Raw genomic sequence first — 15202 nt, forward strand, 5'->3', positions numbered from 1 at the left:
AGCTGTGGTGTAGGTTGCAGACACAGCTCGGGTCCCTCGTTGCTGTGGCTCTGGCATAGGCCGGCGGCTACAGCTCCGATAAGACACCTAGCCTGGGAACCTCCATATGCTGCAAGAGTGACCCAAAAAATGGTAAAAAAGACAGAAAAAAAAAAAAGATAATACTGAATGAATGTTATATTCAGGACTGTGCCAAGTGATTTATGGGGAATAACTCCTTTATTTCTCACAACTCCTCAATGGAATGGATAATATTATTGTCCCTGTTTTGCGGCTAAGGAAACCAAGGATCAGAGAGAGGTAGCTCCAAGTAATACAGCCAAGAATCAAATCCAAGCTGTCTGGCCCAAGAGCCTAAGCCTTTAACGACTGTGCTAAAATACACCATTCTTTAATCCTGATCCTATTCGAGAAGCTGTTTTGAGATCAATATAGGCACATCCAAGGGCAGCCTCAAGCTAGTGATGGGTCCCAGTGGTTTGTCTCTGGTACCATCCATCTGCCACTGTCCCCTGATCCCCACCCAAGGGTTCCCTACTGTCAGTCATTGAGCTGCCAAGATGTCCTTAAGTAAAAATGGATGCCCTAACCCAACCATACCTCCTACCATCAATATTTGTATTTGGTCTTATAGGTCTTTAAGATACCAAGGATAAGTGCTTGAGGATCTACTGGTAAAGCATCAAACCTCAAGCTCTGCAGCAGGAATGCTGCTCCCCCGGCAGTGCCTGGGTGGGGTGAAAGGAGCACAGGCAGTAGGTCAGCCCTTCATACATGCACCCGGACTGCACCAGGGGTGTGAGAAAGCGGCTGGTCAAGCTAATGGGATCTTTCTATCTTTCCAGGTGGTTTCATCAGTTTCAATGGCTCCTGGAGGGTCCAGGGTATCCTGGCCATGTCTCGATCCCTGGGGGATTATCCGCTGAAAAATCTCAATGTGGTCATCCCAGACCCAGATATCCTGACCTTTGACCTGGACAAGCTCCAGCCCGAGTTCATGATCTTGGCGTCAGATGGCCTGTGGGATGCCTTCAGCAACGAAGAAGCTGTTCGATTCATCAAGGACCGCTTGGATGAACCTCACTTTGGGGCCAAGAGCATAGTTTTACAGTCATTTTACAGAGGCTGCCCTGACAATATAACAGTCATGGTGGTGAAGTTCAGGAATAGCAGCAAAACAGAAGAGCAGTGATCCCTTAGGGGTCACAGCTGCCTTAGACTAAAGGACTTTCAACACACTGGTCTCTTTTAATGTAGTGAAAGGTGTGGGAGTTACAGTTAGGATCATCCATCCCAGATACCGGATTTCCCCTTCCTGGCCATCTTAAGTCTATGTGCTGTGATGAACAGAGGCTGCTCTTGGCCAATGTAGTTGAGAGGCTGGAAAATGGTTTCTTTGTGTTTTCCCAACTCTTCCATCCAATGTTCAAAAATATATAAATATATAGCTATAGATTCACATGTATGATGTGAATGGCATATGTGCCATATATTCTCCTTTTAAGATTGTTTTCAAGATCCCTAAAAGGGCCCTCCAGGCATCAGACTTTGTGTCCTCTCGTTGGAGCAGTGAGCAGGCCAAGCCTCCCAGGAGACCGGCTGCAGGGTCACCTGTGAGTCGGGGGTGAAAGGCAGAGCTATCCTAAGAATGCACTGTCCTCCTGAGCCTAGGTTTTCTGCTCTGCAGCAGCCAAGAAACAGATCTGGACATGGTTTATTATTCTGTGGCTGCTCTTAGAGGCTGAGGGATGTGGGGAGGATGCGAGCCGCCTGCACAGCAGAAATAACCTTTTCCCCACTTTCCCTTTATTAGTTCAATAGACTTTGTGTACCACCTGACCAGTCTTTGTGCGTTTATCCTAGTCGTGCATGACCTTAGCCTTTTGCTCACACCTTACCTTATGTGATAGGCAGCTATTAAACTTTACCACCAGACACCACGATTTCTTACATTACCAAGAAGTGAAAAAAGCAAATCTCAGTACCATAATTCCTTCCATCTTTAAGGGTAGATAGGAGAAATAGTGGCTGAATCAGTCACAGTGGCCCTTGGGAAGACTGCCATTTGCACTGGGAGAGAAGGCTGGGGAGTTGGCCTTCCTGAATTGAGCTCCAGCTGCCCAGTTTTGTGCATTTTTTCCCCCTCTCCTATTCTAGTAGCTTTCAAGTGTCTCTCAAGCAGTGTTCTGAGAAGCAGCAGCCTGGCCTAGAACTGCATGTGTGTTCCCTGAAGCCACACTTTGGAATTCGGGTGGTAAACTACTGGTCTTCTACTTGACAGTGGAGAGGCAGCAGTCTTTACCAGTTAGCTGCAAATCACTGAGTTATTTGGGAGCCAGACTGGCTTCTTTTCATTTTGTATCACCAAAGTCATGTTTCCAATCTCAGTATTTTATGATTACATTAACCTATATGCTGGGTCATCCTGTTTCCCTGCTGAGGTGGCTCAATGGCCAAACAAGATTTTCATTGCATTCCCATCCCTCTGTGTCTGAAATGCCAGGGTGTCTGCTTGATTTTGTCCTTCCAGAGTGGGCATTTGTCATTATAGCTTCTCAAAAGCCCCCGATCACTGGCCACCTGCCCGCAGTGCTGCTTCCCGGCCCTTCTACAGTTGTGGAACTTTTCTGAAGCAGGTTCGGGAGGATGAAAAGATTCTGTGGTGGCCGCCAAGGACTGTAATCTGTCTGGACTCCTCCAAGCACTTAACCTTACTTTGACTGAAAGAATTAATAATGGTTTCCCAAGAGATTTGCTTACTTTTGTAAACTGCAGCATTAGAATTTACAATATTAGAATCTTGCTGGGGGGAGGGGGTTAGCCACAGAATGTTCTAGTATAAAATACCTGCCACCATGTCAGTTGGAGTATTTGCCTGTTGAGAGACACTGACCATCCGGGTGTGTGTATTTGTGGTGGGGGTAGAAGGGGAATATGGGCAACATCCCATTTGTGATCAGTGATGGGGCAGTCAGGCCAGGTGGCCTGAGTTTGCTTGGTGATTTGGGACATTCTGATTCTGGAGACATACCAAAGCCCACCTTCTAACTGGAGTCCAGGAATAAGCAGTATCAGCATGTTACAACACACAGTCAATTTTCCCTTTTCGTTTTTAACCTAACCCAGAATTCATTAGCAAGGGAAAGATATTTTAAAATCCTGTCTTTATTGTTATTTTCTAAAATGAAGACGGTATGGTTTTGGTGATAATGACGAAAAAGAAGACTACTAAATTAGTAGATTAGTGTTTCTTTGCCCTGCAAAATGTCTTAGCAGCTGGTGCTGAGTGCAAGACTTTCAATCTGATTGCGCTTCCCAAGGCATCTTCTAAACTTTGCTTTGTAGAATTCATTCATTTCTGACTTGTAACTAAGTAGGGTATATATTTTTTACTCCCTTTCTGCTTCTTTTTCTCCCACGCTGGCTTGTGGATTTTTAAAAAAATAGAAGTTCTAGGCAAAATAGTAGCAGTTTGACTCATAGTTATGTCTAAAGTCAGGCTACTCTGTTCACTTCCCCTGTGCTCCTGGAGTTCTCCCTCCCAGAGCCTCCTCCAGCTGGGGGAGGAGGGTCTGCAGACATCACCCCAGGATCTCCAAGGCTCATTGGCCACTCAGCTCCCATTTCCTAGGGACAGGGAAGGTTGAGACGCCTTAGGGAAATTGATTTGAGAAGTTTGCATGTGAAGCTTTCCTAAACAGCACTGCCAAAGCTTTGGAGTTGTCACCCAAGGCTGCCCAGTCTCCCTAGCTCGAGTTCGCATTGCCAATAGCCCCCATGGTGCCAAATTTTGGAATGGTTTTACAGTCTTTTAGAAATGAAGCTGGGAATGAATAGTCATGTGCTTCTGAGCCCTTGGCAAGATGCCAAGCCCAGGGCTTGATTAATGCACTGCTCTCCTGCTGCTCCGCCGGTGATTTGTACTCTTAAAATGGGTTGGTGTTGGGGTTGGGGGGCGGGGGAGGAGGCAGGGAAATTTTAAAAAATTCATTGTATCTGCAGTTCTCTAATCAAAGGCATAAATAATACTTATATGGAAAGCTCCATAGCTAGTTCCCAAGACCGGCATTTATGTCACCTGGCCACCTTGCCCAGGGCACTTAACGCTGGGGTCGCTGTTCTGATACAACATGACTGTACACGTTACTGGTAACCTGTGGCTACTTTCTAGTCCTTGCCTTGGACTGAAGGCATTGTCCTCTAAGATCTTGTCTATGTGATGAGTATTACAGAGAGTGTTTTATAGAGGTAGGATCATATGTGATTTGGATAATTGAAAACCGGTCTTCTTTGATACAACTGTTATGATTTTAACCCACATACACCTTGTGCAAACAGAACTGCGTGAAAGATGACATCATCAGTCCTGTCTGGGCTGATTCTAGGGAGTGGATCACAAGAAAGAACTGGATTACTGGGATATCTGGCAAAACATGAGGGACTCACAGAGGGAGTAATCACTTTTTCCTTTGCCAGGTATACCGGGATTTTCCTGATTATTTTTTTACCCCCTGAGTTGTTGCCGGATCCAACTCTCTTGCAAATGTGAACACAGAAAGTTTAGAAAAGGCAGAATTTCATTGCACACTTGAAACCGTAGGAATACATACTCTGGATAAAGTTTTATTTTCCAATGATCTCAGAAAAATTTTTCCTCCTTTGGACCCATTATTAGACTAAATCTCTTAATATTCCCCCCAGATTGCCTTGGCTCATCACACCAGCATCCCTAATCCAGCTCTGCAGAAATGTCACGACTATTAGCTACCCATGCCAGGGCCTCTTTTATTGCCTCTGGATTAAATTGTTCATGTGTAGACTTTTAAGTTAACTAGCTAAACACTGCAGGAGTAATGGAATATAATGTTTCCCAAAGTGTGTTCCACAGAATACAAGTTCCAAAGATACTCTTTCAAACATAAGTTTCCAGGGTCAAATGACTTTGGGAAACATATTGTCTTAGAAAAGTGCATGTAAGCACATCAAGGGTTCTAATTTAAACATCCTGGGGGGGGGGGGGGGGCGGAGAGAGAAAACCACTGCAAATGTGATTTCAGTGTTATCCAGATAAATCTGACCACAGAAACTCTTTTGAGTAACATCTGGTAACATTCCAAGGAGCTTGTGTTCCACAGGACCCACCCTGACAAATTCTGGCACCGGAAATATTACTGTTTTCTCATTCACTATGACTCATAGTACTTGCAGTACAGTTTGCAATTCAGAAGAATTAGTCCTTTCACGGAAGAGGTTGCTTTGTTAATGAAAACAGTATTAAGAAATAGTATGATTTAATAATGACCATCAGCAGCCTCATATTGATGGTAGAAGCCCAACTTGAAACTCTAAACTGAAATTCCCACTGTGGCACAGTGGAAATTAATCCAACTAGAAACAATGAGGTTGAGGGTTCAATCCCTGGCCTCACTCACTCAGTGGATTAAGGATCCAGCATTGCTATGGCATAGGCCAGCAGCAACAGCTCCAATTCGACCCCTAGCCTGGGAACCTCCATATGCTGCGAGTGAGGCCCTAAAAAGACAACAGACAAAAAAAGAAAAACTCTAAACCTCAGTTCCTTTCTTTTTATGTGAATGATAAGCAAGAGTCTTGCCACAGCTAGAGATTTCTCAAATTTGTTCCAAGAGCTTTCAGTTGCTTTTTCAAGGTTATCTTTGCTTTCCAAATGGAATCAAAATAAATCTTTTTACATTTTATCACTATGTGAGAGTGAAAAAAAATTTTTTTAAATAAGAGAAAAGGGGGAAATAGCATATTTGGTATTCATTTTTAAAATCCTAACTAGATTTTTAAAAATTATGTATCCACTATTTACTCATTTACTCTCTTATCATTCGTGCTAAAATTCCTGTGCCATGTTGTCCCTCCTTTTAAATTTTATGATACACGTAAAATTAGGTTTGGCAAGTAATTTTTTGCCTAAAATGTAAAGCTTGACTGTAACTCCATAATCATCACTCTCAGCCTAGGTAATATGTTTGGACAGCTCTGAGAGATAATCCCAAAATAACAGATGAAAAGGATCTAGTCAAAAACATGGTACAAAGTGAATCTGGGGTAGTCATTATCTTAAAATTACATCCAATATTTTGGAATACGGTCTCTCTCTGGTTGTTATCCAAAATGGTATAAACCTGAAAGTAAAATCATTTAGGCTAGGTGGCAGATTCCAAAGGGCAAGTGACAGTTAATACTCTAAGGTTTCTATTAGACATGTGATTTTAAACTTGTTTTCTAATATGTAACTTTATTTGCTAATTCTTAATAATGTTGATGCTTTGTCCATTATTTTTTTATTTTTACCACTGTTAAGCTGGAAACTTTAACCAAGAACCCTTGGTTATGATCATGTTTGTGTTAAGTAATAACCACACCATCATTTGTACAATCACTTCAATAAATCTAAGTTAAGGACTTTGAAGAGAGCATGTAGTCACTGTTCATTTTAACAGATCATCATAGGCATTTGTGTAATTCTAAACTCCACCAAAAAGCAAGCAAGTAGCAAAGGTCTAGATTATATTTAAAGATGTGGTTTCATTTAGTCTAGAAGACCTATAATCTGGCATTAGTACCACAAAATCCCCTCTGACATTTGACAAGTCCAAATTAATCGCAAACCCTCTTAAGGACCAGAGTCCCTAGATTTGAGTGCAAGCAGATTACTGTGAGGGCCCCCATGGCAGACTGGGGGGAGGGGAGAGGGGCAGGGCAGTCTACCTGAGTCACTCACTGCCTCTGTAAGAGAGGGACCATATACCAGCCACATCTCTCATCACCTTTCATCACAAAGTATTTCAGAGGATGAATGTGATGTTATGCATCATCTCAACATATTTTTACATGTTGTGTAATTTAAATGCAGTGCATAATTTTAAATGTGTTTATGCAGAAACAAAGGTAGAAGTAATAGTCAAGGGACTGGAGAAAAAAAAAAAAAAACCTATAGGACCCTCAGACACAGAATGGAAAAAGTGGGTTATCAAAAATTCGGATTATTAGACTTTCACCTGTATGGGTTGTATTTAATAGCAATTGCTGACACCTTCATGCTGATCCATAGTAGAAGGCAGTTTTTCCCACTTTTCACCTATGCAAATACAAGACTTCTCATTTAGAGTATTGTCTAGTGTTTTGCTTAAATGTTAATAAGTCCAATTCTAAACCCCCTTTTTATAGGACTGATGGAACAGATAGAATAACATTTAAGAAAAATAGTTCGGATTTTTTTTAATTGTAAAAGATGCAAAATTAATTTTCAGTGTGATCAAAATCAGAATGTAAAGAAAAGCATTTTCAAGAAAATATACAAGACAAAATAATAATAAAAAAGGAAATATTTAAAATTAAGAAAAGATTTTATTACAGCATGAATCATGCTTTCTGATATTTGTGTTCTTTCTAAAGTTAAGGAGATGACATTGAAGAGAATGAATTCTGATTTGTATTTGTAAAGTTGTAAAATTACAGTCCTTTTCGCAATCTTTCCCAGTGACAATGTAGCCATGTCATCTTAGTTACTCCTCTTCTAAACCACTTTTACTGTCCTAGGTTCTGTTTACTTTCCAAATGCTAAGCATGGTTTTACCCTGAATCCTTAGAATTTGTGCATCTTAGAATTTTTTTAAATAGTAAGAGAGACTAAATGATAGACCTTCCATTTTAGAGTACCCCCATAAAACCGAAGTCAGATAAACACAGTCACGGCTACAGCTGGGGATGAGTTTTAAAACTGGTAATTTTCTAAATGCCAACACCACTACCAGAGAGTATTCAATTTAAAGCAGACAATTTCATAAAAACCAAGCACAGAGTTATTTCATGTTCCTGCTTCCTAGAGAGTTTTCCCTATAATAAAAAAGGGTCATGTTTGCTCATATAATTTTGAAAATTCCTGTGGAAATGGTGCGTTAGACATCTCTAACCAAAGAGAATGATGCCTCTTGTGCACATTTTAAATTCCCATCTGTCTCTGTTAGGCAAAGACAAACAGTGACTACTCAGTGTAATAATGAAAAGGTGTAAATCCTGCTACATGGGGGAAAACTAGAACCGCCCCTGATTTAGGCTCCTAGACTATAACCAGACTATATTTATCATCTTGATTGCTCTTTTATCTCTGCATATATTCAGAAAATGGAGTAACAAGAACAGAAATGGAGAAGATCCAGTAACTTCTGCTCTTATTTTAGATAGTAGTGTTTGCCTTTTAAAAATCTATTGGAAATACATGTTCACATTGAAACAATGACATCTGCATTGTCTTCAGTTTACTCTTTCAAATACTAAAGCAAATGGTTTTGACTTACAGCACTCACACAACTTCAGTTAAAATTATGGAGCTGAAATCTATTTTGCAATGCCTCAACCTTCCCTTGGTCAGCCAGGAAAAAGAAAATAAAAGCAAAAGAAGAAAACATTTTAGAGTTCAGAAGAACAATTATTCTAACAAGTCTGAAAAACAGTATTTCCACAACATGCCAATGTGACCTATGTTCACATACGTAATTCCTAACTACTAAATGTACAATTTTTAAATATATGTGAACATCATTGCATTTATAACATATTGATTTATATTATGAACAGATTAATTGGGAAAGCTACTATGTTTGTTATAAGTAAATCTGCTTGTATATTTTAGTCTATTATTATTATTACTTTTTTGAGTGCCTACCATATGCCAAGTGTATAGAGTCTGAAAGGAGTATACCTAGAGGTGAGCACTCAGGCACCATCCCCACCTTGACACTTACAGCTCAGTGGAGGCTTCACAGATACTGCAATGCTTAGTATTGGCTGAATGGGGTAAAAATTGGCATCTTTCATGATCTTTTCTAATGAATTTAGATATTTAAGGACAGGGCAGGATTAGAGTCATTCTTTCCTACACTTAAAACACAGTGAATTGTCAAAGATTGGGAATATCTTGCCCCCACCCAAGCAAATTGCATCAGATAATTATTCCACGTTAGATCATCTAGTTTCCCAAGGATGGAGTTGGGGAGGTGAGATAGGGAGCCTCTGGGGACCAGGGCAGGGGTCAAGCTGTCCCACTGGGGAAGCCTCTGCCCCAGTGGGGCAGCAGCCATGCAAGTGCTCGGTGGTGGTATGATCCAAGCCAGGGTATGGCTCCCTGTAGGATTCTCTAGAGAAAGGAGAGAACTTCAGCAAAGGAGACCAGGAAACAATGAGAACATCTCTCCATTGCCTGTTTTTATTTTTGCTCCCAGGAAGCTACGTCCCAACCTCATGTCCCAAAAGAGAACCCAGAACTGAGAGTGTTTACCATTAATGTTCCTTGATTATGTAAATTAGTGAATTTATTATATAAAAAATTAACATATTTCAGGAACACTATTATTTCTTGATCTTAATTGTGAAGACCAGATGCCAGATTTTTTTAAATCATAAACTTGGCAGCCATTGTTACTTTTAGACATTTCAGAGTCTAGGCACAGAATTCAAGTCTTACATTTTGAACAAATATAGCAACATCTATTTTCTGTATGGAAAAGCAAAACTAAATACCAGACTTATTTTTAACCACAGAAGCCAACACATCTTTCTAAATTCTTTGCATGGTCATCTTCCCTAGACGTCTCTTTCGGCTTATACCAATTGCTTCTTTATCCAAGTAATATTAGCTATTGATAAATTACATTAGAATCCTATCAAATCGGAATAATAGTGAATAAGAGATTGGGAATATCTCACTGTGATCAGAAGTGGAGTTTTTTTTGTTTTGTTTTGTTTTTAATCGTGAGATCATACAAAAGGAAATGCACATTAAGTCAAACCTGTTCGTGATTTGGTGAAATTAAAACCATAGGAAGAGTCCAGTTATTAAGGAAGGAAAGGAGGGTTGGCAGAAGTAAGGGAACAAACCTCATGTAACTGAGAAGTATTTTTCATGAATGGTGTATCTCAAAAGGTCTGCTCTTGTTCCCTGATGATTTTGAAACAGTGATTTTGCATATGCTTTTATCACACCTATTTCAACATTAAGAAAAATGTTCTTCATATCAGCATTTTCTTGCTATTTTAAAGTCATGTTATTTTTTTATTAGAAAAGAAGCAGGATCCATAATATATTAGACAATGCTTTCTTTTATGGATTTTCCAGTTGTATTTAATAATTAAATCATAGGTCAAAAGGACTGCTCAAATCAATCAGGCTAGATTTCTAGTAAGTTGGTGCCTGAAAACTACCTATAAAAGACAACAAAAACTTGGTAAAATCTCATTACACTTGGTACTGTTTAGAGGTTTTTATACCTACCAGTCTATATTTGTCTCTAAGAGACATTTGAAACAAAGTTAAAATGTCAATTTGTTGTGGAGTTCAGGGCATATGGCAGTGCACGGTCACTCAAGATGCATGTCGTGTCATTCAGGTCCCTTGGATGTGTGCTAGGGGTAGATTTAGCCTTGTAGAGACTAATGTGTTCATTTAATCACTGATTCTGTGTTGTTGTATATAAAATGAACAGCTAAAAATTCACCCTTGATGACAAGATTAAAGCAAAAATTAACACATTAAAGTTACTGGACTTTATACTGTGGACTGCTGCTATTCTTTTTCTTTTGGTTAAACTCATTTTATATTCGCATGTCTGTGCTGGAACTTTACAATTTCTCAATGTGAGTTGGAGTGGCTGTTGTGTTGGGATTCCATATAGAAAGGAGAAAAACAATTCATGAGCCATGGATAAGACTTTTAAAAGCATAAACAGAAGCAAGAGGTGGGGGGGTATCATGACCATCAGACTTGGAGCACTTTTCATTTGGAATAGGAATAAGCCCGGCTCCTATTCAAAACAAAGGAAATTTTAAAAATGTATACAAATAGATGCCATCAAAATTTAGTGTTAATGCACCTTTTACCCAGCTTTATGCCACGACAACAAAGTTTATATAGTGTAACCACTATCAGGTGATAAGAGATGAGCTATACACATATGTGAACTCCAGCAAAATGGGATGACACCTCTGAGAAGAGTGTTCAAAAGAGAATATCCATCAGCAAAGATCTTCACAAGATACAGGAACAGTGAGGAATTTAGAAACAGAGGGAAATGGATATATGTATACACATGCACACATATAATACTATTTTTAGGTGTTTTTTTTGTTTTTTTTTGTTTTTGCTATTTCTTGGGCTGCTCCTGCGGCATATGGAGGTTCCCAGGCTAGGGGTCGAATCGGAGCTGTAGCCACCGGCCTATGCCGGAGCCACAGCAACGCGGGATCCGAGCCGCGTCTGCAACCTACACCACAGCTCACGGCAACGCTGGATCGTCAACCCAATGAGCAAGGGCAGGGACTGAACCCGCAACCTCATGGTTCCTAGTCGGATTCGTTAACCACTGTGCCACGACGGGAACTCCCTATTTTTAGGTATTCTAAAGATGTAAACAGAGCTTGGGACCTAGAAGAAGAAGAAAAGTTAATCACCAGATGGCTGATTTTGGATTGAGCATAACAAAGAAAAATATGCCTAGTTTTGGATTATCTTTCTCCTTTCTTTTAAAAATAATATTTGATAGCCAGAGTAGAAAATGCAGTCTGCAAATTCTGGTTTTCCATTTCTTTCTATGGATAGAAATTTTCTAGCATAAAAGGAAGGGTGTCATTAGAGATTTCAGGATGGGTATTTGTCATCTGGATTAGAGTAAGACTTACAGACTTTTCCAATACCAACCACAGATCCAAAGAAAGGGGAATCAGAAGTTAACAAACACCCTATCTTCACTTACGGTGATGTGTTATATTCTCTCTTTCCCTCCTTCTGTTTTATTTTCTAAATATAATAATGACAATTTATTTGGCTTTTTGAGTTAACAACAGATCCTGATAGCTTAAGCAGAAAAAGAACTTTAATATAAGGATTTCAGTGGTGCTTCTTGTAACCTAAGGAATCTAAGTGTTTAAGCAGGGCCTCGAGAATGATTCGTATCTAAGACTCAAAAACTACCAAGGCATCTAAAAGGGCTTCCTCTTCCAGCTCTCACAGATTAACTGGTATTGTACTAGGCTGTCCACCATAAACAACTACATCAAGTTTAAATCATATAACGCAACTGTTTTAAGGCATTGGATCACATCGGACAGCACAAGACAGTGTAAGAGAGCAATCCTTGAGGGTAGGAATCACAAATTGTCCCATGATCTCCTCAGCTATCTGTGAGGGGACACTTTTCTGACTGTGGCACAAGAAGCTGGAGTCCACGCAGAACTGTGCTGAAGTGAAGACACTGAACGTGGCTGAGAGCTGTAACGGGGAGCTTCAGAAGTCTATGTGTGGGCCCCCCATGAGTCCCTAGACAAGGGATCACTGAATGTCCAGCACCCAAGTTTCAAGCAAAAGTGGATGCTGTGGGATGGAAAGTGGAATAGAAACACTAAAGCTTGGGTATTGCTAGAGAATATCAAGTTCTGGACCAAGCAGGGTGGAGAGGCATCCAGTGGAGACACTTAGGCTGTGTATTAAGACTAAGGACCACTCTCAATGTAAATTTGTGTAGCCACTATGGAGAATAGATGGAGGTTCCTTAAAAAACTAAAAATAGAGCTACCATTTGATCCATCAATCCCCTTCCTGGCCATCTATCCAGGAAAAACCATAATTTGAAAACATAAATGCACCCATATATTCATAGCAGCACTATTCACAATAGCCAAGACATAGAAACAACCTAAATGACCATCAATGGAGGAATGGATAAAGAAGATGTGGTATATATTATAATGGAATACTACTCAGCCATAAAAAAGAATGAAATAATGCCATTTGTACCATCGTGGATGGACCTAGAGATTATCATACTAAGTCAAGTAAGTCAGAAAGAGAAAGACAGATACCATATGATATCACTTATATGTGTCATCTAAAAAAAAGATACAAATGAACTTATTTACAAAACAGAAATAGATCCACTGACAGAAAAAAAAATTGTGGTTACCAAAGGGAAGAGGGGGTGATAAATTAGGAGTTCAGGATTGATGCATATACAATACTATATATAAAATAGATAACCAAGAGTTCCTGCTGTGGCTCAGTGTGTAATGCACCCAGCTAGTATCCATGAAGATGTGGGTTCGATCCCTGGCTTCACTCAGTGGGTTAAGGATCCAACATTGCTGTGAGCTGTGGTGCAGGTCCAACTATATATAGCACAGGGAACTTTACTCAATATTTTGCAGTAACCTATAAGGGAAAAGAATCTGAAAAGAAAATATAAATATTGAATTACTTTGCTGTACACCTGAAACTAATGCAACATTTTAAACTAACTATACTTCAATTAAAAAAAAAAAAAAAGAGCATGGGTCATTGTAAATGAAGGCTTCAGCTCTAGCCTAACTGAGCCTAAAACCAAGTGCTGGCAAGATCCACAAGAGAGACAGAGTTGGCAAGTTGAGTTCCAACAAATTGAAGTTAATTGGGAACACCTTAGGATTTTATAGACTTGCTCAGACAAACCATAATATGTTCCCCCTGCCTCCCCCTGTCAAAAAAATATCGACGATTAGCTCATAACTTAATTACCTCCCAGAACAAAAATCAAATATCAAAACTCTTCAGAGAAAGATAATAGAATCTAGAATATGTATATACTTTTATCATATCACTCACATTGTCCAGTACAATATAAAATCGAGTTATTATCAGACATGCAAAGAAACAGGAAAATTTGGAGTTCCCGTCGTGGCGCAGTGGTTAACGAATCCGACTAGGAACCATGAGGTTGTGGGTTCGGTCCCTGCCCTTGCTCATTGGGTTGACGATCTGGCGTTGCCGTGAGCTGTGGTGTAGGTTGCAGACGCGGCTCGGATCCCGCGTTGCTGTGGCTCTGGTGTAGGCCAGTGGCTACAGCTCCGATTCGACCCCTAGCCTGGGAACCTCCATATGCCGCGGGAGCGGCCCAAGAAATAGCAACAACAACAACAAAAAAGACAAAAAGACAAAAAAAAAGAAACAGGAAAATTTGACCAAGAGTCAAGAAAAGATAGCAGTCAATAGCAGTCAACTCTGAGAGGCCTGGATATTGATCTTAGAGTATTTATAGTAGCTATCTAAATATGTTCAAGGAATTTTTATTTTTTTTATTTATTTATTATTTATTTATTTATTTTCTTGTCTTTCTGCCTTTTCTAGGGCCGCTTCTGCCGCATATGGAGGTTCCCAGGCTAGGGGTCTAATCGGAGCTGTAGCCACCGGCCTACGCCAAAGCCACAGCAACGCGGGATCCGAGCCACGTCTGCGACCTACACCACAGCTCACAGCAACACCGGATCCTTAACCCACTGAGCAAGGGCAGGGATCGAACCCGCAACCTCATGGTTCCTAGTCAGATTCTTTAACCACTGCACCACAATGGGAACTCCTGTTCAAGGAATTTAAGGCAACTATGGTCTTAATAAGGAAACAGGCAAGGAATCACTACAGAGAAATAGAAAATTAAAAATAAAAATTCTAAAGCAAAAATTAAAACTGCAATGAAAAGTTCATTGGATTGGCTTAACGGAACTTGGAGATGGCCAAAGAAGGAGTAAGCGAACTTAATCAATACAAATTACCTGATCTGAAGAAAAGACAAGAAAAAAAGATTGAAGGAAAATTAATTGAATATGTCCTATAAGGACATGAAGGACACTATGAAACAGTAGTTATGTTACTAAAATGTCAGAAAGAGACAAGAATGAGAATGGGGCAGAAAAATAATTGAAGAAATAGCGACCATAAATTTCTCAAATTTAATGAAAAACATTAACCTATAAAACCAGGAAGATCAGCAAACCACACGAAGCTAAATACAAAGAAAGCACACACTGCAAAAAATCATCTGACTCAAAATGTCAATAGTACCAAGGTTGAGAAGTCCTGCTCTAAAGCAATCAATTAAAAAATAATTTTAAAAATGAGAAAAGCAATAGTTAAGGCAATCAAGGAAATTAAATGGAGTCTAGTGATTACTCAACTCAAAAGAAGGCAAGGGGAGTTCCCGTCGTGGCGCAGTGGTTAACAAATCCGACTAGGAACCATGAGGTTGCGGGTTCGGTCCCTGCCCCTGCTCAGTGGGTTAAGGATCTGGCGTTGCCGTGAGCTGTGGTGTAGGTTGCAGACGCGGCTCGGATCCTGCGTTGCTGTGGCTCTGGCATAGGCTTGTGGCTACAG

The 15202-nt window shown here is 40.1% G+C and overlaps 1 protein-coding gene across 1 annotated transcript in view; it reads left to right on the top strand.

The window, feature by feature from the left end:
- PPM1L (protein phosphatase, Mg2+/Mn2+ dependent 1L) overlaps positions 1–5027 on the top strand; it is a 311755-nt gene extending 306728 nt beyond the window's left edge. Inside the window, exon 4 of the mRNA XM_047785727.1 lies at positions 846–5027. Within this exon, the coding sequence (XP_047641683.1) occupies positions 846–1192 (347 nt within the window). The 3' untranslated portion in view covers positions 1193–5027. The remainder of the gene's footprint in view (positions 1–845) is intronic.
- Positions 5028–15202: the final 10175 nt, after the last annotated feature.

Source organism: Phacochoerus africanus, chromosome 1 (genome assembly GCF_016906955.1).
Source record: "Phacochoerus africanus isolate WHEZ1 chromosome 1, ROS_Pafr_v1, whole genome shotgun sequence".
Taxonomy (NCBI): Eukaryota; Metazoa; Chordata; class Mammalia; order Artiodactyla; family Suidae; genus Phacochoerus; species Phacochoerus africanus.